Source organism: Dendrobium catenatum, unplaced genomic scaffold, assembly GCF_001605985.2.
Source record: "Dendrobium catenatum unplaced genomic scaffold, ASM160598v2 fragScaff_scaffold_1117, whole genome shotgun sequence".
In the NCBI taxonomy this organism is placed as follows: domain Eukaryota; kingdom Viridiplantae; phylum Streptophyta; class Magnoliopsida; order Asparagales; family Orchidaceae; genus Dendrobium; species Dendrobium catenatum.
In genome coordinates, this window is record NW_021319579.1 from 349,399 (window position 1) to 374,070 (window position 24,672).

At 34.4% G+C, this 24,672-nt stretch overlaps 1 protein-coding gene and 1 pseudogene across 1 annotated transcript; one reads left to right on the top strand and one right to left on the bottom strand.

Annotated features, from left to right (window-relative positions):
* Window positions 1–1,347: 1,347 nt before the first annotated feature.
* Window positions 1,348–22,812, top strand: LOC110102578 (coiled-coil domain-containing protein R3HCC1L). Its single transcript, XM_020830961.2, has 6 exons — window positions 1,348–1,704; window positions 1,780–1,868; window positions 11,954–12,223; window positions 12,337–12,498; window positions 21,327–21,416; window positions 22,293–22,812. Exons 1-6 carry the CDS (start codon window positions 1,421–1,423, stop codon window positions 22,478–22,480), a joined length of 1,083 nt encoding a protein of 360 aa, XP_020686620.1. The 5' UTR covers window positions 1,348–1,420; the 3' UTR covers window positions 22,481–22,812.
* On the bottom strand, window positions 4,786–4,909 carry LOC114580605 (annotated as a pseudogene).
* Window positions 22,813–24,672: the final 1,860 nt, after the last annotated feature.

Genomic DNA, 24,672 nt, shown 5'->3' on the forward strand with positions numbered 1-24,672 from the left:
ATACTTTCTTTATCTATTTTGACATGCTCTCCAATTTATTTCTGACCAATCTGATTTTCTCAGTAGCATCATTTACTCAATGGCTTTATCATTATTGACAAAAGATAAAGTCATTGATTTTAATAATAAAGAAAATATTTAGGAGATGCTAATCTTAGAATTAATCAAAAAAATATTGATTTTATGATATATAATTTAAGTATTAGGATATTTATAATCAGCTTATTAAAATATAAAATAATTGATAGCTACCATACACATGAATATTTATATAAATGATGCTATAACTACTATGATTAAGGTTGAGTATTAAAAATAGATAAAAAGCCTATTAATAATAACAAATTATTAATAAGACAAAGATAAAAATTTCAAAATTATAATTAACTTGACTATGATATATAAGAGAATATAAAAAAGACCATATATCACAAAATTAGAGCTGATAAATTAATGAATGGATATATTAAGATGAATTATATCTATAAAAAAATAAATTAATTGATAAAGGGATTATGACTAATTAATTGAGAACATGTTTTAAAAAATGGAGATTTCATTTTCATCTATTGCATGTCAGAAAATGAATTAATCTCTTTTGAGAGAATCTTGGAGATCTTTGTACACTTTGAGATCAATGTGAAAATTTTGAAGAAAAAAAGACAGACTTAACATAATTTAGAATAATTTATAAAAAAATATACACAATACTTCATATAACTAAGTTAATATACGCGCACTCACGCACACACATTATGTTTATAAACTTTATGATGTAATTTTATGTGTGTAAAATATAGGCTTTGCTCGACAATTGAAATAATCTAAAATACCTGATTCGAGTGTTAATGCATTAAAAAGTAATGATATATAACCCTAATTTTGTTGAGAGAGTTGAGGTCCTAATGTCCTCTCTTTCCAAAAATGGCAAACTAGAGCCCTGCATTGGGTATAGGTGGGTACTGGTACACCCGTGATCTCGTAGGTGGATACTTAATATTGAGGGATAAACCTATTTATATTGTTCATCATTGTATGTCGTATATTACCACAATTTTCACTACGCAGTGCGCAACACTGAACCGCTCTACGACTATGATTCTGATATGCGGTTTCAAAGTTTACAGTAAGAGTAAAGAGTAACAAATCTTAAGATCATCAGTCTGTAATGGACTACGTTCAAAAAGTGTGACAAGTGGATGGATATGAATAGATGTGGGTGGGCAAAACCTGCCCGCGTAAAAGTATAGTTACACAATTAGGACCCATGTAAGGCTTTGTTCCAAAAGGCCCAGCACGTTTATGGACCTTTTATTGGCCTATTAGTAACAATATAAACAGCTGTTTTCAAAAATTCAGCCAATCCGGCAATTCTCATTTTCTCTACGCTCTCGGTGTATTTGCGAATCCAGGCAGCAAAATGGCGGTAGACGAGGTCGAAGATTGGAGCGAAGCGGTGGAGGATCTCGTCGACAAAGGGGACGTAGATGGGGCGATCTCCCTCCTTGAATCCGTCGTGTCCAAGCTCGAAAGCCTGTCCGTCTCATCGTCGGAATCAGAAGTCCAGCTCCAGATTGCCACTGCCCTTGGCGATCTTTCCGACCTGCACTCCTCCAAGGGTTTGTCCCTCAAGGCTGACGAGGTCTGTTCTCGCGCCCTCCTTAACCGCGTTCGCGCTCTCCACTCTAAACCGCAAAGGCCTGGGTACGTTAACTAGGGTTTCCCCTTCTTTCTCCACTCTCATGAGATCGATTGATTTATTTCTCCATGTGGCTAAAGAAAATCGAGTTCTGGCGGGGAGGAGGTCGTGCAGCAGGCGGATACTTCGAATGCAACTTCTTCAAATCAGCGTCGAGATGATGAGGAAGGTATTAAATGTTGTTCTGTTTTTGCGAAGTCTGGATTTCCTTGTGAGAACATTTCTCCATTCGTGAATTAAGCAAATCAAACATTCTTTATACCGAATATCTTAAATAAGATAAATTTTCACAAAACATTAATTTGAAGAAAACATACCTTGTTTTATGGTGGCTTCTTTTGGAATTTGATCAAAGGATTTGAGAAACTAGGTTTCTCTCCTTTTCCTTTTCAATTTTCTTCTTGTTTGAGTTAATTTCTAATGGCGAAAACTAACACTTAATGGAACAGAAAGAGGATAGGTAGTTTCTAATTCAGTTATTTCATGAAATATTCAACAAAGGTGGATGAGGTATTTTGCTAAACTTTTTAATGAAGAATGTGAAAATATGATTGACTTTAGTGACTTTATCACCCTAAATGAAAATAAAGATTTTTGTTTTTATCAGCGTATAAGTAAAATTGAAGTTAGAGAAGCTTTAAAGAAAATGAAGTGTGGAAAAGTTGTTGGACCTGATGATATTCCAATAGAGACGTGGAAATGCTTAGCAGATGAAGGAATTTCTTCGCTTACTAATTGATGCGAACTTTAGTTAAAATGAACAAACAACCAAATGTAAATTTTCTATTATCCATGTATATAAAAAAATCTAAATTTGAATATCCTATTACCTCACATGATTAGATCTTCTGTAATTGAGCATGTGTTCTTTTGTTCCTTACAAATATCACAAAATTTTCTTTGTAGCTTTTCAATGATCAAGCCTTAGATTACATTAATACCTGCTAACATTCTAATAGCAAAATTGATGTCTGGATTGGTATAAGTCTGAGTGTATATATATATATATATAATATATATATATATATATATATATTGTATAAGTCTGAGTATATGTGAGTATATATCAAGCATCCGAACAATAGATGCATAAGGAATTTGTTTCATTTGTTTGTGTTAAAATTCATTTTTTGGGGCATTACATAAGGTTCAATTTATCACTTTTTTAAATGGAACAACACTTGTATGACACATTTCCATCTTAGATTTCTCTAAAATTTTGTTAATATATGCTTTTCTTAGGCAGCCCTAATACTTCTTGTGGCTTGTCATGAAATATTTTAGTTCCTATTATGTAGGGTGCCACACCTATATCTTTTATTTCAAAAATTTGAGAGAAAAATTTGGTCTCATATAATAAACCAAGATTATTAGTAGTAAATAATATATCATCAACATACATAATCAGGAATTCTCCCATTGACATTTAGGTATGTACACCAATCTTCGGTGTTTTCTTTAAATCCAAAAGGACGTGATAGTATCATTGAGCTTAAGATACTACTGTTGGGAAGCTTGTTTAAGTATGCATTATTGACTTCTCATGTTTACATAACATGTGTCCCTTTCCCTTAACTAAAAGGCCCTCAAGTTGATCCATATAAAATTGTTCCTTTAAATCACCATTCGAAAAAATAATTTTCACATCAAGTTAATGTAACTACAAATCATAATGAGCCCTTATTGTCATAATAATTATGGATGAGTCCTTTTTTGAGACTGGAGAAAATATCTCTTTGTAATCGACATCATGCTTATGAGTAAAATCTTTAGCAACAAGTCTAACTTTGTATCATTTGACATTGGTATTTGAGTTGCGTTTGGCCTTAAAGACTTACTTACACTTAAGGTTTTAAATTGCACAATTAGGTATTGAGACATTTTTTATTTGTGAGGCGAGGTGTAAGCATGAAGGTTTTTTGAGGCATAAGCCTCAAAATTAAAAAAAATTAATAAAGTAAATATAAAGGTCAAAAGTGATTTTTTATATAATACCTAAATAATTTGTTAAATGATGACATATTAAATTTTTATTGAATTATTATTATTATTATTATTTTAAGAGTTTCTTATTTAAAGAAACCCTTTCAAAAATTAGCGTATTGATGTAAGCTAAGTGGATTAAAAAAAACAAACCCAAAGGAGAACACAAAGGAAATTAGAACCTGACTCAATTCAACACTTAGTAAGCCAACACCAAACAAACTTGAAAACAAACGGAAGTTAAACACTAAGAACATTAAAAATAAAACTACCCTCAGAACAACCCGCTAGTGGTCACCTCACATGCATCAAAATAGTAGGTAAAATGATTAAAGTTCAAAGACATGCAAACCAGAGGTCCACCAAAGCAACTTTGGGCCAACGTCCACTACAAACTCCTCTGGCAAATGCTAACAAATCGGCTAACCAACACCTTCAAATGCTTTAGAAGAAAGATACAAATGGGGTGGAAACTTGCGGAGAGAAATAGATAAGAAGCCCAAGACGAAGTTATAGAGAGGAGAAGAGAAAGGGGGACATAGCTCGCAAGCTATCAAAGAAGAAACCCTCAGGTTTTAGTGTTTATTACTCATCAAAATTCTCCTCCAAATGCCATAAAACAACCTCAATATATAGGTGAAGAAAAGAAACCAAACAGTCGCCCACTCAAACCAATAAGACAAAGGGAGATAAAAGACCAAAAGTCAACCGCCTGTAGCAGCACATGAAGGGTCACATGGGAAACAGGAATAACCAATGAACGGAATAGACACTAGGGTGGGTGTATCGGGTTAGGCAGAAGAATCAAAGAGGCAAAAAAGGGAAATGAACCTGAGAGATGCACAGAAGCAGAAAAAAAGAGCTGAATAAAGGCAACTGAATCCCAACAATCAAGACATATGTTGGCAAAACAGCCAGCATATACCCGAATCAACTAAACCACACCCACGGAACTTGGGTCAAACCCAAGTCATCCCAAATGTCATGGCACCAAAGAAACTAGCACACCAAAGGAATAGCATGTCCAAGAGCACAACCTACACATGATCATTGGTTGCCTTCCATCATAGGGTAGAAAAAAAAACATAAAATTCAAATTACAATAAAGTTCAAAATAAAATTCAAATGAAGTTCGCATGCATCACGTATGCTGCTTTAAGTGGCGTGCACACAGTATTCTTTAGTAAAAGGCGAAAGAATAATTCGCTCTGTGCTCACCATGCAGCTACTACTTCTGATTGAATCATGAATTAATAAATTGACATACATATGAAATAAAAATTACACAAGATGAAAAGTGATAAGTGATAAATTACGTGAAATAGAATTGAAATTCAAATATTATAAGAGCAACATAATATTAAATATAGAAATTACATAGAAGTATCATATAACATCAAGTTCAACTCCATTTTTTTTTTCAATTCCTTACTCATTTACATTTAATTCCTAACGAAAGCTTAAATAATTGGCAACAACTCAAAAATCATTTGCACTTTCATCACTTAGATGATTTTTCTTTGAGCTATTGCCATAACAAATTAGTCTATCTTTTGTCTCATCTGGTGGAGTCAAACGCCTCTCAATCTGCTTCTTAATTTATTTCAATCATGTTCATCTTTTATAAATGTTTTTTATCAACATAAAGATGTGATTAATACTGCAAAATTTTTAGGGTGATGGTGTGCGATTTTCAAGTGATCGTTGGTGACGGCTGCGATGATGTTAGCTGTGGTGAAGGTTGTGGGTTGGAGGTAGAGGCAGTTGAGAGAAAGTTATTGCGGCTCGAATGTGCACGAAGGAGTGATTTATGTTAGTTTTAACCAATAAAAAAATAAAAAAAATCAAAGGATTAGGCATAAGCCTCATGCTAGCAAGGCAAGGCAGGCCTTAACCAAGCTGAGGCGTAAGCCTCGAGTTATTTTTCACTGGAATTGTGCTGAGGCGGGACTCATATTGCGCAATTTTAAACAATGCTTACGCTCGATTATTTTTTAACGTATAGGCAATTCAATAAGATCACAAATTTTGTTGTGATATTTTGATTTTAACTTGTTTTTAATCGCATCAAATCATCTAATAGAATTAATGTTTTTCATGACTTGTGAAAATGAAATAGGATCTTCATTAATTCTTAAGTCAAATTCTAACTCTTGTAGATAAATCACATGATCATTCGAAATAACATATATTCTTGCTCTTTGAGATCGTCTTAATGCTACTTGTACTTTGCCAACTATTGATTCATTGGTAACAACTTCATCATGAGATATGTGATTATTTATTTGTGCTTCTTATAAGTTAGACTCATGGGAACAATAATTTTAGAAGAAATAATAGGTAAATAAATATTCACCTTCTTGAATATTCACTTTACATGATTCTCACTCACACTAAATTCACTTTTCTTAGTGAACTTGACAATTTTCAATTTCAATAATTCTCGTACTATGGATCGGATGTTAAAATTTATACCCTTCTAATTTTTCCGAATAACCAATAAAGAATTTACTAGTTGTTCACTTGTTCTTGACTTTAGTTTATTTTATGTGGATTATAAATTCTTTGCTTCATTTGGGCAACATATAGATGTCTTAAATTGGGTTTCTTTTCTCTCCACAATTCAAAAGGTGTTTTTGAAATTTCCTTACTAGTGGTTTTTAAAGCATTCATCCACAATGATAAAGGTAAGGAGAAATGACTAAACATGGTCCTAATAATGTCCATTAAAATATGATTATGCCTTTATGTAGTACCATTTTGTTGTGAAGTCTGACATTGTGTAGTACATATGCCACATTAGCAAATTGAATAGAGCATTGTTCTGATTCATCATGCTTTTCATAATGAATAAAAGCTCAAAATAGTTTCCCAATTATTGAAAAATGCTCAAATTAGTCATAGAGTTTCATATTGCACTTGCCCTAATTTGGTCCCTTAACTATTAAAAATTATACAATTTGGTCCCTTAGTTAGATTTGTTTTTTAAATTGACAGAAAAAGCCAAAAGGCTTTGCTTATTTGTGGATATTTTGGTATAATTGTTTGTTACCTGCTTGCCTTCCTGGAGACAAAACTGGATATAGAATTGTGCGAGAGAGAAGCTACAAGCAGGCGACGCGAGCTAGTAGGTCGCGAACTAGGCGTGTCGGGGGCAAGAATCGCTGCAGTGTGCTTCGATTTGACATCCAAAGTCATGTGCGGTAGCAAGAGAAACAATTTGCTTTGACATCTAGATGCCTACTGTTGAGAATGATTGCGGGCGATCACGGTGAGCTTCAACATCATGAGACGGAGATAACGAGCAATATGTGACATCCACCAGGAGAAGGAGACACAGCTAGGTTTGCTATTTATATTTTAAAATGAAGCTTAAACACAATTAGGTTTTGATGTATGATATAACACCGTTGTTTAACAAATCTATTTCTCAATGGCGGATTTAACATCACTGTTTAACAAGTTTAAACGCAACTAAGTTTTAATACCTTTATTTCATAGTTGTTCATGTCGTCTACTATCATTGGTTAACAAATTATATTGAATTCATCGCTATTTAACAAATCTTAAGATTTAATTGTCTAGATTTGTTTCTAAAGTGTAAATTAAATTGGATTATACAAATCTGATACAAAATAGTATTTAGATGTATTAGACTTATTTTATTATTGAGAAATGATGTTTACGAGGCATGATAATGAGCCAAGCTGGTTGCCTAATTATGTACTATAATTTATTAAATGAAAACATAGAGCAATATAAGCAATGTAATATCACATTAACTTATAATATCTAAAATCATTCATATTTAACTTTGGAGATAACTTTAACTCTTATTTTAGGCCCTAGGATTAAATTGACTCAATTTTTAGTAGTTGAAGGACTAAATTAGGGAAATGCAAAACTCTGAGGCTAAATTGGACATTTATCAATAATTAGTGGACTATTTTGAGTTTTTGCTCATTCCATAATATTCAACATTATTTTCAGACTTGAGGATTTTCATCTTTTTGCCTAGTTGCTTTTAACCTCGTTAATAAATTTTTTTGAGATATCTACTAATTAAGACTTCAAGTAGACATAGCCATAATGTGAAAAATCATCAATAAAATGAGGAAATACTTTTTCTCCATCAAATAATAGAATATAAAAAATTCCACATATGTTAGTGTGTATAATTTCTAGAAACTATGTGCTTCTTATGGTTGCTTTATTAATTGTGTGTTCTGTGTGTTTTCCCTTAATACAATCCACACAAATATCAAATTAGTAAAATCCCAACCAAGAAAGATTTCATTCTTTACTAATCCTTATATTCATTCTTTAAATACATGACTCAAATATTTATTTCACAAGTAAGGTGAACTTTCATCTATTAAATTATGTTTTGTTCCAACATCATAATGCATGGTCAATAGTCTCAACAAATAAATGATCAAATTTTAACTTATATGAACCATTATGACACCATAATCAACAATTGGATTATGCTTAAGCATATTGAGACGTCCATTTCTAAATTTAAAATAATATCCAACTGTATCAAGTTTAGATATAAAAAAAAATAAAAAAATTAAACACAAACGGAACATAAACAGTTTGAAAAAGATCTAAATGTTATCCTACGTCTAAAATCAAAGAGTACGGTCTGATGGCAATTGGAGTTTTGACTTGATTTTTTATGGAAATAAAGTTTTCAATTGGCTTTGTAGTTAGACTAGTAAGTAATCTTTACATTACATTTGAAATCAATCCACCAAATATTATAACTGGCTTTTGTCAAATTTGATTAGAAACATACAAAAACACTAAGCTTACCTCTCTTTTCGAACCAAACTTTATGCTTATGACAATCTTTTTGATAGTGTCCATGTTTGCAATAGGAATAACATCTATCATCCTTCTATTTCTTTTGGATTTGGATGGATGCCAAATCGGATTTAGGTGTCTTTTATTACTCTTTCCATTTTTATTTTGTAGTTTCATTTTAGTTTTAGGCTTACCCATGAGACTAATTGAGTGAATTCCTTATTTCTTAATTTTTATTTCTACTTGAATAAACATACTTGCCATGCTATCACATTCCATTTATCCTTTATTGTGTTTTATTTTATTTGGAATGGTACTCAAGATGTAAGGAGTTCACCATAAGTTGCATGAGAAAATTTCTTTCACTTTCATTTATATGAAATTTAATCTTGATGCAATATTTGTCATCTCAATGATGTGCTTATGGATGGTACGAGAACCATCAAACTTAATGATGGTTAATATGCCCATTAGTGTCCCAGCAAGGACTTATGAGCAGACTTACATTGAGACAAATCTTTCACAAAATTTATAAATTCCTTAGCATTATTAAATTTATAAATTCCTTAACATTATTAGTTTTTAGAATTGTTCTATTAATAGTATCTACTATAGTCATCTGCATAAACGTTATGCTAAGTCTTTCTGACCTTACCCATGCATCATAGAAAGGTTTTTGTTCAGTGCTGCTAGTAATAGTATGGGCAGCGAGTATCAGTAAGAAGTGCCAAATTAAGACTTAGAAAACCTAAATGAAATTGAATTTATTTACTTCATTAAAAAAAAAGTTCATGGAAATTCGTAATAGATGAAGTTTGTGAATGAAGAGCAACAATAGTACTGCTACAAAATATATAAAACACATACATTAATGGTTTGAATTATAAATTTTAAACATATAATATTGATTTAGATAGCATTCTGTTGACATCTATGTAATAGCCAAAAGAATAAAAATCTGCATACCTCGTTCGATCGAAGAGATCCCGAAATCCAGCAAGAAATCCCGTTGCTACAGTCCTATCTCTGCTAGCGGCGCCGAATCCATCGCTTCTCCGTAATTTCTGCTCAAATCCCGCAAAAACTAGCCTCGATCGTCGCTCTTCGACGCCTTTAAAAGCCGAACGAATGAAGCCTTCAGGAAACGATCGCTCTTCCCTCGTCACTTCTTCCATTCGCTCTCCCGCTCACTCCTTCCACGAAGCTCCAGCGATTAAGACCCGAACTCCTCCAATCTTTCTCCGATCAAATCTGCGAGCCTCTGTTCAAGCCGAACTTATCCCGTCAAGCCCCTGCCCGTGCCGACCTCTCTCCGCCGCTAGCCTCCTGGTTCTGCCGACCCGAGAGAGAGAGAGAGAGAGAGAGAGAGAGAGAGATATTCAATCATTTAAATATATATTGAAGTTCTCCTTTATGTGATACTACAATAAACAATATTAAATTATAATTGATGCTCAATTTAATTTGCTCATATTTATAAATTATATATATACTCCAATCAGACGTGCATGCTATCTTTTAATAAAGTAAACATATCTAACCAAGCCTATTAATTAATGACAATCATGCTCATGACTATAAAATTAACTAATCAACCTTTATGTGATCCTTCAATATTATGCAATCATTAAACTTCAAATTACCCATGATTAAAGTTATATAATGTCATTTTTTCATCTCTTAGTAGCATCACATGCTCATGAGTACAACAACAACAACATCAAGCATTTATCCCACTATATGGGGTTGGCTATATGAATCATTTTTCTCCATTGTGTCATGTTAAGAGTCAAATTCTCATTTAAATCTAATAAAGAAATGTCATTTCTAACTCTTTCTAACCAAGTCTTTTTAGATCTACCTCTACCTTTCTTAACATAAGTCAAAATCTAATACATCTACTTTCCTAACCGGGTCATCGGAAGGCCGCCGTTTTATGTGACCAAATCATCTAAGTCGACTCTTTCTAATCTTATCTTCCACTAGAGCTACTCCAACCTTTTCATGTATGTGCTCATTTTGTATCCTGACTCTAAGAGTAAAGCCACTCATCCACTTGAGCATCATCATCTCTACAACACTTAACTTAATATTATGCTTCTTATTTAATGGCCAAGATTCTACACCATAAAATATTGCATGTCTCACCACCATCTTATAAAATTTTTTCTTAAGTTTGAGAGGGACTTTTCTATCATACAGCAAGCCCGATGCATTCCTCTACTTCAGCCATCCAACTTGAATTCTACTTTTAATATCCCCATTTATTTCACCATCACTCTGAACAATAGGCCCAAGATATCTAAAACATGTACTCTTATTAATGTCATGATCACCCAAAGTCACAATCCCTCACTAGATCTATTATTACTAAAATTATGCTCCATATATTCAGTTTTTGAGCTACTCAAACAAAAGCCTTTAACTCTAAGGTTGGCCTCCATAATTCAAGTTTAACTTCAACTCCCTCTCTAGTCTTATCAACAAGAGAAATATCATCAGCAACCTCTTTCAAATGCCTAGAGAGAACATCCATGACTAAAGCAAAAATATATGGGCTTAAGGTTGATCCTTGATGTAATCCAACTAAAATAGGAAAATACTTGGAAAACCACCTTATGTTTGAACACAAGTAACAACTCCTGCATATACATCCTTAATTACTTGAATATAAGTATTATTAACCCCTTTCGTTTCTAGAACTCTCCATAGCACTTCTCTTTGAACTTTATCATATGCTTTCTCTAAATCAATAAATATCATGTGTAGATCCTCTTTATTCTCTCTATACTTCTCCATTAAACCTCTCAATGAATGTATAGCTTCCATAGTTGACCTATCCGGCATGAATCCAAAATGATTTTGAGAAATATTAGTATCACGCCGCAACCTATGCTTATTAAATCTGATATTTATGAAAACTTTCTAATTCTACCACTTGTTGATTAATGAATTATGCTTAAAAATAAACATCAAATTAAATAGCAGCAATAATAATTATTTCAATTAAATGAAATACATAAAAGAAAATTACTATAATGTATAAAAAATGTTATACAATGGTAGAATGAAATTTAATTATCCTTTTTATAAATATATATGCATAAAACACTAATTATAGAAAATAATCTCTGTAATACACATCAACTTTAATGGTGCTTGTTTTGTTTAAAAAGTGGTGCTGATTGAAAAGTTTTAACATGATTCATTGTGATCTCTTCTGGAATTTGATCAAAGAATTTGAGAAACTAGGTTTCTCTCCATTTCCCCCTCAATTCTCTTCTTGCTTTAGTTCATAAAAGTTTTAATGAATTATTACTTTTTTTATCAATAGGATTTTAACACGTATTTAATTAAATAATTTATCAGTGCGGACCACTTTATAAAACTATTTCTAACATTCTTGTCCTCTCACTTGATTCAAACTACTTTAAGATGCTTTCTTTTCTGTGGGATGAACAGATTGGGAGGCAATTGTGGATCGTGAGGTGTCCTCGGTAGATGTTTTGTTTTCTGCACAGGATGGCGAAGGAGCAGCATCAGACCTCTTAAGGGTAGATGAGCCTTGCACGTCTAGGCGACGAAGAGGGAGAGGATCCTTCTTGTACAGGAAGAATGAACTATACTGTGACCAGGTGGATGATGGGGCTGTGGCTGACTACAATTGTTCTTCTGAAGATGAAGATGCCAGGTTTGACTCTCTGGAAGACAAATATGGAACTATAAGGAATAGTGAGTATCTTAAGTTCTCTATTTTTTTCCCCTCCTCTTTCTTTTTGGTTAAGATTTTACTTATTGGTTGGATAAGACTGGAGTTTAATTGAGATTGATTAAATTGTTTTCAGCAAAATATGGTACCGGCCATGTTATTGTCTTATATGATTTCCCACCCACTACTCGAACAACACAATTGGAGATCCTATTTGACAAGTTCAGAGAGCGTGGTTTTGCTATTAGATGGGTTAATGATACTGTTGCACTTGCGGTGTTTCGAACACCATCTACTGGTAAGTTGTCTTATACATATGTGAAGAGTTTACGGGCTGCATCCATGACCTTATGAGATGCACACATTCTTGATAACGTGATATTCTGCTTTTTCCACATTTATCATGAAAGTAGAACACTTCTACTTTCTATATTCAAGGATATACAGGCTTTCAGATGTTCATCAATTTCGGATGTGAACAATATCTGAATGTGATATGTGCTTTTATATATATATATATATTCGTTTGACTGTTTATGCATGGATCTTTTTTATGGCGAATAAGGTGCATAAGAATTAAATCTCATGGTGATTTCCTGTTTTCTTTATGTGATTATGAAACGCACATATTTATGGAAATAGCAACTCTTTTTTTATCCCGTAACTTAGGGACTTGTAGTTTCTTGGAGCAGTATGCCATATTTTGCGGTTTGGACCAAGAATTTGTGGTACATGAAGTGGATAAACTAATTGTGGATTTTGTCATTAGTAGAATATTATTGGCATTAGATTGTCAGCATGTTTAATTGACTACTTGTCAAGATACTTAGAAAGAAAACATTGTTATTCCATCGTATGATTAACACCAAAAGCTTAAAAACATTAAGATAAGCAAAATGATAGATTAAAATAAGAAATATATTAAGATCCGGCCCATTTTAGCAGCATTATTAAATGATGTCCTCTATTTAAAAGTTTCGCTTGTCATGATTTTATGGTATGTGCCCTCAATGTCGCTAAAGGCCGGTTGGCCATTGGGCAAGGTAAGGCTAGCTTATAGTGCCTCATACCTTTAAGGTGGAAAGCCTTAGGAAGATTTGTGAGTGTTTAGGTGAATGCCTTGTCTAATGACATTAGATAGTGATGTGGGAGTCTTGTCTTGATGTGTAATACTATTTTTAATGTAGATGATGGACTGGCCGATTTGATTGAGAAGGAATTAGAAAGTTTCAAATCAAGAGGAGTTGTTTAGGAAGGTTCTTAATTAAAGGAGAATTGTTTTGTAATGTTTTAATTATAATTAGGAGGGAATTATTTAGGTTAAGCAATATAATTTGAATTCAAAATATAAGAGGGAATTATTTAGGAAAAGAGAGAGTGAATGAAGAGGAATTGTTTAGAAATTTTTCAGTTCAATGTTATTAGTCTTGTACTTTAGTTGAATTTTCTTTCGTTCCATCTTAAGGACAAGGTGGCACTTTGGGAGGAGAGTATTGATGGACTAACCAATTTGATTGGAAAGGAATTAGAAAGTTTCCTAATCAAGAGGGAGCCATTAAGAAAGGTTTTTAATCAAAGGAGAATTGTTTAGGAAAATTTTATTACAATTTGGAGGGAATTATTTATCGCAATATATCTAATTTGAATTCAAAATCTAAGGGGGAATTATTTAGGGAAATGGGGGAGGAATTAAGGGGTAATTGTTTAGGAAAGTTTTAATTATAATTGGGAGGAAATTATTTAGGGTAAAAGATCTAATTTGAATTCAAATACGAGAGAAAATTTTTTAGGGAAAGGGGGTTGATTTGGGAGGGAATTAGGGGAGTCTATTTAAGGCTAATAATAGGATGATTTTGGGATTCTGATGTTATTTACTGAATTTAGATTGTTCTTAGGGAGTTTTGGGCTCTAGCTGGCGGCTAGGGATTTGGGAGAGCCGGATCTTTCTCTCAAATAGAAGATCCATTGTATCATGTTGTTTTCTTCCATATATCATCAATTAACAAGAGTTTTCTCTTATTATTGTTCTTAATTCCTCTTGGAGATTGGGTTTGGGATTGCTATAATTTAATTTCAGCCAATTGAGATATATGATTTTATAAGCACTTCCTATCAGTAGACAATCGACTCATTTTTCATGATGATAGTTTGACAAGAGATGATAACAAAAGAATCTTAAAGACTTAGAAAAAAACAAAGATGTAAATTAGAAGTAAAGAAAAATATATGTACTAATGCTTCAAAATCTAGTGTAGTAAATTTGAGGATGGAGAAGATTACTGTAAGGAGATGGAGGAATAGGTGGAGAGCTAATCACTGATGTAAAGGGGTTATGAATTGTGATAAGGATGGAATAGATATTGAAGAAGATTGGATTATTCATATGCTTTACATTCTACCAACTTTAGTGCTTTACTATACTCATTTAAGTTTATCTAGCTACCATGAAATTTGAACTAGAATACAATGGAACTTGAAAATTCATAAATTTTCTCCACTTGATTTTGTGTGATTATTATCACATTGTACTATTTAAAAATACTCATAAACATAAGTTTAGTTTATAAGTGATACAACAATTTCATTTTTTAACATCTTACTTTGCTTAAGCACACGTCTTGGTTGGCTCCAAGTGTTCTGGGCCTTGGGCAACTATTTCACTTTGAGGGTGTGATGCAAATCGAAATTCTAAGTTTTGGATTCACATTTACTTTAGTTTACTTTGATTTTTCATCTTTCAGAAAAGTTCATTTATAATTGTTTAGGATTTTTTTTAATAAACATGCTTTTGATGATCCTTAATGAGAATGTGATGCATTCTCTAATGTTAAGACCTTTCTCCCATATAATTTGATTTGTTTTTATTTTCTAGTTGATTGGGATTTGATCCTCTATGAGTGTATGATTAGGGCTACAAGCGAACCAAGCGTTCGACGAGCTACTTGTTGTTCGGTTGGATTAAAGCTCGTTTGTGATCGTTTAATTAACTAAACAAACAAACTTGAACAATATTTTAAATACTCGATTCTTAAATAAACAAACTTGAACACTAATGCTTTCGTCTCATTTATGTTCGTGAACAACATTGTTTAAAGCTTGTGAACAAGCTCGACATTAAGCTTGATAAAAGCCCGATTCGTGTTCGATTTTGAACTCATAAATAAGCTCGATAAAAGTAATTAATATTTGAATATAGAATATGCAACAGGTAAGCTTCATTTAAAAATATATTCATATTGATTAATGTTATTTTCATTTTACATAGACAATTGCTTTTATTATAAATGTGTTTGTTCATAGATATATTCATGAACATGTTTGTTCATAGATATATTCATGAACATGTTTGTTCATAGATATATTCATGAACATGTTTGTTCATAGATATATTCATGAACATGTTTGTTCATAGATATATTCATGAACATGTTTGTTCATAGATATATTCATGAACATGTTTGTTCATAGATATATTCATGAACATGTTTGTTCATAGATATATTCATGAACATGTTTGTTTGATAGTTTAAAAAAATTTGTTAAATATGTTCTCGAACATATTTGATGTAATCTTTTATTAGGAAGCTCAATAAAGCTCGTTTGTTAAGTTAATGACATATAAAAGTAGAGCTCGTTTATTGCTCGTTCATGCTTGTTTGTTTAAAGCTCGATAAGCACTAAACGAACCGAACATGAACTGAACATGAACCGAACATGAACACTCATTAATTTAAATGAACCAAACATGAACACAAATAATAAAGCTCGAACAAATATGGACCAAACTTGAACAAGCTGATATTAAATGAACACAAACATGAACACTCACATACTTGGCTCGGCTCGGTTCATTTGCAGCCCTATGTATGATGTCTTTAATTGTTTTTGCCTTCGGTTGTTTTTAATTTGCTATTATATTTTAATAATTTGCATCTTGATTTATAAGTCAAGATGGTGCTGAAGTACCATTACGTGTTGATGTGGGACCTTGCTGAGATGAATTGTTGCAATGGGTACTATAGGCGCAAATTGTGGCTCCTACCCAATGTTGTGGTTGCTTTTGCTTTGATGTGGCTTTTGCTCCCTAGTTGTTCTCTTGGATACTTTTATTTGCTATTTTCATGTGATCTTTACTCGATTTCATCTTGTGATGCGCATTATGGTATCTACATTAGACTCAAATAGCTGTTGGTTTGAGTTATCTGTGATTATGAATATGGGTTTCTAAGCATATAAAAAAGAGAGGTTTCAATAATGATCACTCTTTAAGTTATTTTGTTTTTTTTTTTCTTATGAGTGTTTGTTGAATGCAATTCTTTCTTTTGTTTAGTGTAATTCGAGATTTCAAATTTCTAAGGGAAGCTCTCTTGTCATGCCAAGGTGAAATCTAGATTGTTATTTTTGATTTTTTTTTTAATTTTCTTTTGTTGTGCGGAATTGTTACCGACTGCTTTGCCACAAGCTCTCGATTGCTTGTTTGGCTGGAGGTCTCCTTGCATGATGATAGTAAGGCTTCAATTTCTGCACAAATCTTTCACAAATTTAATCAATGGAATAATAACCTTTTAGCATAAATGTTGCTTGGGTTTAAACAAGAGAGGTGTGTTAAAGATCAAGGGTCAATCAGTCGTCCACTTGGCACTCATATTGTGTACTTGAATGCGGTGATAATCCTCTAACAATTTGGACAAATGTCATAACCTTAGGAGTTATCTTTCAATTAAAATATTTAGCTCAAGTGGCTAGTAAGATGGGATTATTAAAGATTCTCCTACTACTATCGAAATAACCTATTAAAAAAAAATTATTATAGACTTGGTCGACATGTCCAAGCTTGGCTGGCATCACACTAAATTTGGTGAGATTTACCCCGCTATTATCTTATTACGCCAATAATATCCCATTGACTCAACTGCTTGATTGGCCACCTTGACCTAGTCACCCTCCGAACGAATTCCTTGCATTTAGCTAGTAATCCACCCAACTACACTACTAGGTTGATCAACACGCGAGGCTAGTCAGTCAATACTTCCATTAGGTTAACCTTAGTTCATGTTGTCTAACACCTATAGCACCGAACAACATCAAAATAAGTTGGTCAACACCAAAACCGACCAATTGACACCAAGTGAGTTGGCAATGGATTTAGCTAGTTGGTCTTCTCAATCCCAGCTTATTGTTCAAAATCTAGCTTGGCCAAAAATATTTTGGGCCAACTTATTCAACCGAGTTAGTTACAAGAAATTTGGGTCATTACACATCAATACCAAAATCATCAATTGATAAAAACGGGAAACTAAGCAATAATTAGTTAATTACTACGACATTTTAAATTACCCCATCTTTCGCAAACATCAACTTTGAATTTAAGCTGTCCATAGTACAATGTTTTACGTGGAAAATTAAATTAGAACTAAGACCAAATGCAAATTGTCATGTGAAAAATGTTAACAAGAATTCATAAAGTTGGCCTTCAAAAAGTAAGGTAAAAGGTTACAAAAATACCAAGCATATACTGCAACGAAAATGTGGCAGTCAAAACAAGTTAAGTATCTCTTAGGTCCTTGAATTTATCTTGGTTCATGTAGGTTCACAATTTTTAAAAATCATCCACTTCAATATCTTACATTCAAAATTCTTTTATGACGTTCTTTCATTAACTAAACTATTTATTGAGAGAATATTATTCACAAGTTCCTTTAATAGTGATAATGGTGTTTGGCACAAGTTTATCATAGATTTAATTAATTTGCATGTTTAGCGAGGTCATTGAACTAGCAGAAGGCTGCCCACATATCCAAACCATTGAAGACATCTGAATACCTTCATTTTCCTTCCAATGGGGGCCGGTTAGGATGGAAAAGGAAGGGGAAGGCTTTTTCGGGCATTAACTAGGTTTTGTATGCTTTAAGTAGGTTTTTTTTTTCCAAGGTGAGGGTGAGCCAAATTTAGGGTTTCTTAGGTAGTGAGGGCTCTGGCTAGAGATTTGAGAGAGCCGGATCTTCCTTTTCAATTGAAGATCCAATTGTATTTTGTTATTTTCTTACAGATTTCTTGCAATAAAAAGTTTTGTGGTGTTTCTTTTTCCCAAATTTCTATTGTTGTTCACTGATTTGGTTGAAAGCGCACATACTTCCTATCAAATTGGTATCAAAGCGGTGTCCTGGGCTGAATTATAAGTATTCCTCGCTGATTTTTGCTGCGTTTTTCTCTCCAATCTTGTTGATTTTTGTTGTTTGAAGGCCATATTTGCTTTTTTTTTGGTTGTTTTTGTCGTTTGGAGCCTAGATTCGGGTACCCATGGAAGGAAGAAAGGTATAAGTGTTGGAGGGGGAGATCGAACAATTGAAATCTAAAATTTTGATTCTCCATACTCAAATTTCATATTTCAAAAGTCAAATTTCAGCCGTCAATGAGAAGATCGATGGAAAATTTTCTATCATGGAGGAGATGTTGAAGAAGTTGTTCGAGTGCCAACTCAAAACGGCATCATCGGAGGCGAGGGAAACCGCCGACAACCAAGGAAGTAGGGAAAACCCTAATCCAATAAAGCGAAGGCAAGATCAGGAGGTGAAGATTTTGGAGGGAGAAGAGAGAAGGCCTCCCCTAGAGTCTATTCCTAGGGAAGAGTAAGGTAGAGGGTATGAGAAGAGGCGTGAGGGGGTCGGGCATGACACAATTTGGCTGAATTTGAAAGGAGAATGACTGATTATGATCCAAGGGGTGCTGAATTTGAAAGGAGAATTGAGATTATGATGAAAGGTTTGGGTATGAGCGTAGAATAGATGATTGAGACACTTGGGGGGAACCACCCCCTTGGGGAATGAGAAATTATGGAGGAAACAGGAGGAACGGCGGAGATCTGAGGGTGAAGAAGCTAAAGATGCCTATTTTTTAGGGAGAGGATGCACATGAGTGGATCTACAGGGTGGAAAGGTACTTTACCATCAATAGATTGACAAAGGAGAAGAGATTTATGGTGACCGGGATGTGCTTGGATGGGAAAGCATTGGCATGGTATTAGTGGAGAGATATGAGGCGTCCCATATAGACCTGGAGGGAGTTTAATGATTGCTTGTTGGAATGTTTTCGAACCAACAGGGGAGGAGACTTCTATAAGCAGTTATTTACTGTGATGCATGAGAGGACAATGGTGGAATACAGTGAGCAATTTTAGCACTTAGTTAGCCGACTAGATCGGCATTTAGAGATTGTGGAGGGATATGAGGTGACCCATATGGATCTGGAGGGAGTTTAATGATTTCTTGTTGGAATGTTTTCGAACCAATAGGGGAGGGGACTTCTATGAGTAGTTATTCATCGTGACGCAGGAGGGGACAATGGTGGAATACCGTGAGCAATATGAGCACCTTAGTTAGCCGGCTGGATCGACTTTTAGAAATTGTGTTAGAGGGGAACTTTATTAAAGGGATCAAACCAAAGATTTAGATGACAGTTATAGTGATGAGGCCTCGTGATTTGAGAGAGGCTATGGAGTTAACCCAGTTAGTGGAGGGGACCAGAGGCACCTGGAGAGAGGGATTGGAGGCAGCAACTCAGGAGATTCGTATAGGATGACCACCACCGTTTTGGTATCCATGGAATCCGGCAGGACCGGCACCGGGCACTCTTAGGGGACCTTGAAGGAGAAAATTGTGGGAGAGAGACATGAGGAAAACTTCAAGAAGCTTACAGAAATAGAGTTACTAGAGAAAAAGGAGAAGGGAGTTTTTGTCAAATATGAGGAGAGATATACACCAAGGCATATGTGCAAGAGCCAAACTCTTCAGATTCTCAGTGTTTGTGATGATGAGGAAATTGAGGGAGCCATCTTTCCTCCTTGCTGACAATATTGCGTCTTTGGGAGGGGGGGTATTGTTAGACCGGCCCTCCTAGATTGGTCACAGTTGCGTCGGTCCCTCCTGGACCGACCAATTATCGAGTGGAGCGGAACATGGAGGGTGGAACTCATCTACCTGCTGGAGGAAATCTCGTCCCTTAGGGTGGGGCCCGTGGGGATTTTCAAACAGGAGGGGCCCACAGTTAGGATGGAAAAGGAAGGGGGAGGGCTTTTTTGGGTTTTGTACGCTTTAAGTGGTTTTTTTTTTTCAAGGTGAGGGTTATGTTGTATTTGGGCCGAATTTAGGGTTTCTTAGGTACCCGTAAGGGCTCTAGCCGCCGGCTAGAGATTTTGGAGAACCGTATCTTCCTCTCCAATTGAAGATCAAATTGTATATTGTTATTTTCTTTCAGTCTTGCAATAAAAAGTTTCGTGGTGTTTCTTCTTCCCGATTTTTCATTGCGGTTTGCTGATTTGGTTGAAAGTGCTCGTACTTCCTATCAAAATTATAATTCTATGCAGGTGTTAAAATAATCAATGCACATGAATATGGCTAGAACTAGTGGAAATGACCCGAAAATTTTAATTTCAAATTAAGTCTTCAATCATAAATTTTGCATTAAACGGAGCAATTAGATCACAGTTCAATGTTTTTTTCTTACTTGAAAAACTTGCTTTTGAGCTACTCTTACCATTTAAATGTATCGGGTATTTCATTCTGTTTGTCTGGCAGCCTAAGGCCAAACTCATTCCATCGCTTGCCAAATCATGCATTATGTTTCCTTTTGCTCTGAAGGCATGTGCATGCCCATTATTAAACATTCCTCTGGCTTATCTGAGGTGAAAAGCGCTAGTTATGATACGCCCGTTGTTACCAAGATTGTGAATACAGACTTGCACACTCATTGGTCTGTGCTTGTAAGACTTACACTTGTCATTGAATGATTATGGAGCTGTAGACTTGCCATTTTCTCCATTATCTCTATTATTTACTTGCTCCAACGTATTGTAAACACTGCAATGAAATTTATATTTTACTGTGTACGGAGCAAGTTGATTCAACTTGACTGAAATGCCTAACCTTATTCCAATCAACAGGAAAAAAGTTTTTGTGTATATTATTAGTTTTTCTGCTGTATTTTATGTTCTTCGTTTTGTTCTGGAGCGTCTGAACTTTTAGAACTACGAAAATTATGAAGTAGCAACCGTTTTAGTTGGTATAAGCTGTTATAGCCTCCATGTACAAATATGACATTGTTCAGTGTGATATTCAACTTTTTTTGCAGCTAATGAGGCTCAGAGTAGTATTCAGTTTCCATTCAAAGTGCGTCGTTTAGAAGAGGAGGATGTCATCTTGACTCAAGTCTCCCCAAAAGGTATTATATATTGAATGGAGATTTCAATCCATGCCTTGGCTCTTTGTTGAAATTTTGATAGGAAATACTCGTAGATCTCAAGTATTTTCTATCAATCTTCAAAAAACAGCTAGCTTTCTCTACCAAATTCTTCACAAAACCACAAAAAACAGTAGATAATTTGTATTATTTGATAAAAGGGAAACGGAAAATAACAAGATACAATTGATCCTCTATTCGAGAGGAGGTCGATCTCTTCCAAATCTCTAGACGCCGCTAGAGCTCAAAGAAAACTTAAATCTAAGAGATCTCAAATTTGAGCCAAATTCAACATGCCATGACCCTTGGAAAACAAATTATTTAATGCATACAATTCAAAAGGAAATTCCTAAACAGTCCATACATTCAAATTTCCCTCTTAATTCCCCCAAAAAACATTCCTATTCGGCTCCTGCAAAGCTAGCGGCTCACCCGGCATCATGGGCGGATCCCCATTTAGTTGAGGGGGGGCAAATGCCCCCCCTCAAAATTTTTTTTTTTTTAAATTTTAGTGAGATATTTTGAAATATTTTGGGTATTTTGTCCCCTCTCAAAAAAAATTTTTGCCCTCATTTAATCAATCCTAAGCATTTTTGCCCATCCCCCACAAAAAAATTTTTTTTTGCCCACCCTGAAAAAAGAAGCTGGATCCGCCCCTGCCCGGCATCCACAGGAGGTGGAAGTCCTCCCTTTTGCGCGTTGGTTCGGTCCCATCGGACCAGTTGGACCGGTCTAACAAATTTCTGGTCAGTTTTACTGAGAGCTAGTGCTGCTCGGTTAAATAAAACGATGTTCATTTTAATTTGATTGATTCAACTTTATGCAAATGTTTTGGAGCATTTATGAACGGAATTGCAGATCTGGAACCTCCTATCGTGAGGCCAAAAACATCTGCGAGAACAGCCCAGAGATTGATTGCTCATGCAATGGGAATCGAGCCAAGTAGTAGTCCTGGGTCAAATGAATTCAGAAAACAGGAGGAAGCAAGAAAGAACAGAATACTTGAAAGACAGAATATGAAGAATGATGCATGGGGTTCGGACTAAAATTTAGTACTTCTTTGTCGTCTTTTTTTCTTTTATTTTAGCCGACTTGTTTTACAACTACTGCAACAGGAGATAGGGTTTAGTCATTAGTGTTATTGGGACACTTGCCAATGTGAGATCCCTCCCTTCTAGTGCTAATGTAGGAAATTCAATTTCTTTCTGAAGCATTGCAAAACGTATTGTACAGTAAATTGAAGAATGGCGTAGAATTGAATTTGTACTTCTTTTATTAAATTTTTTTAGTCCATGAATATGGTTGCTTATATGTGAACATGGAATGCATCTCAACACATAAGCGTTCGTTCATATTGATGAACTTGTTTTCGTCAAAACACGGGAAAATTACTTTAAAGGATTGTGGGCTTTTGTTGGCTTTGATCTGTAGTATCTTGCTGGTTGGAAATCTCAATGAGTTAGTTACCTCTCTGTCTGTTTGTCTGTCTGCGGGGAGAGAAATTATTCTGTGCGATCATCATACGGTTTAGAAATGAATTAGGATGCGTAATGTCACCTATTAACATAACAATCACGTCAAAAAAATGACGTGGCACATCCTGATTTATCTCTAGACGTCGTTTGGTGACCGCACAGAATAATTTCTCCTGCGGGGAAGCCTATTTTGCTCTCTCCCTCTCTATGTGAACCTTAAGGGGAAGCCTATTCCAATTCTTAAATTAACTTTACAATTTCTAGTGAATATTGAAAAATGCTCATTATAATTTGTGCCTTTCTGGAACAATAATATAAGAGCCGTTCCACTCTCTAGTAATGATCACTATATTCTCTTGTATTAAAGCAACAACTCTCTCTCTCTCTCTCTCTTATGTTTTCACAATTATTTATGTGACAATAATTGGACTAATTTTATTGAGCAGATGGGCTAACTCTGAAGGGTACTCTTATCTATATTTGAAAAATTTACACTAGTAAACTTAAAATGGGTGATACGTCACCATGTGTTGCTTAAAATATGCTTTTTATGCATGTTTTTTAAAGAGGTTTATAAAAGTCAAGACCAGCTTTTATTTTCTTTTTCTTTTTTCAACCAATTAATCATGAATTATTTTCCCATGAATAATCAGTTTCTCCTAAGCTCATCTCTCTTTCAGGTGTACAGCTTCTTGCCCTTTGTCCGTTACCACAACTTTATGAAATGTTATCTTTGTCCACATGTATATATGAGAGTAAGAGAGAGAGAGAGAAATGGCAAAGTTACATACAAAAGTCTTTTGTTGAATTGACATTAGTTCATGTTTCAACTACTTTTTTTGTCCATATTTATGCTAGTTATTTGCAATTATGTGTGATACACCATCAAAAAATTATCTTGACCGGGCACAATTTTTTTTAAAATATGCTTAAACTCTTAATACAATTTATAATCATGTTTAGTCTTAAAATTTGTCCTCAAAAAATTATCTTGACCGGGCACAAATCTCGATGCAAAATCAAGTTGAAAACTTCCAAAATTAAAATTGGGACCATCCGAACTCCGATTTCAGTTAACTTATAGTCGAACTAAACGTCTCGACAATACGAACCCAATAACACCAAATTCAACCCAATCCGAGCCCAAATGGGTCCAAATCAAGAGTTAGAAGCGCAGTTGGAAGGTTCGAAACACAATTTGGATTATCAAATTGTTTCTAAACATAACGTGCTTATAGTCGAATCGAGCGGCTCGACGAGACGAATCCAACGAGCCCAAGATCACCGAATTCTAACATCACTAAGACATTCAAATGTCCATCAAACAGACAATGATCACCGAATTCAACATCGGCCGTCCATCCAACAACTACCCATTTGCCCTTGATCAAGAAGCGCACGAAAGAGAGAAAAACGCAGGAAAGGGGAGAAAATGGGTACTTTCGCGCGGAAGAATAGAGAAAATGCCTAGTTTGATTGAAGATGAATAATTGTTTTTTTAAATTTTGCTGCATTTTGGAGTGTAAAATGAGTTTTTTGTTGGAGATGACCTAAGAAAAAAAAAAAATAGAACCAGCTCGAGTCATGACAGCGTGAGTTAACTTATCCCCCCGTAAACTTTCTGAAAAATTGAACAAGTCCTTTCAATTTCTACAGTCGTCATCAATGAAAGTGAAGCCAGAAACCTTCCTCGTCTCTTCACCAAATCTTCAATCTATTCTTAAACCATGCAGCTTTTTTAGACCTCTGCCCATTCAATTATT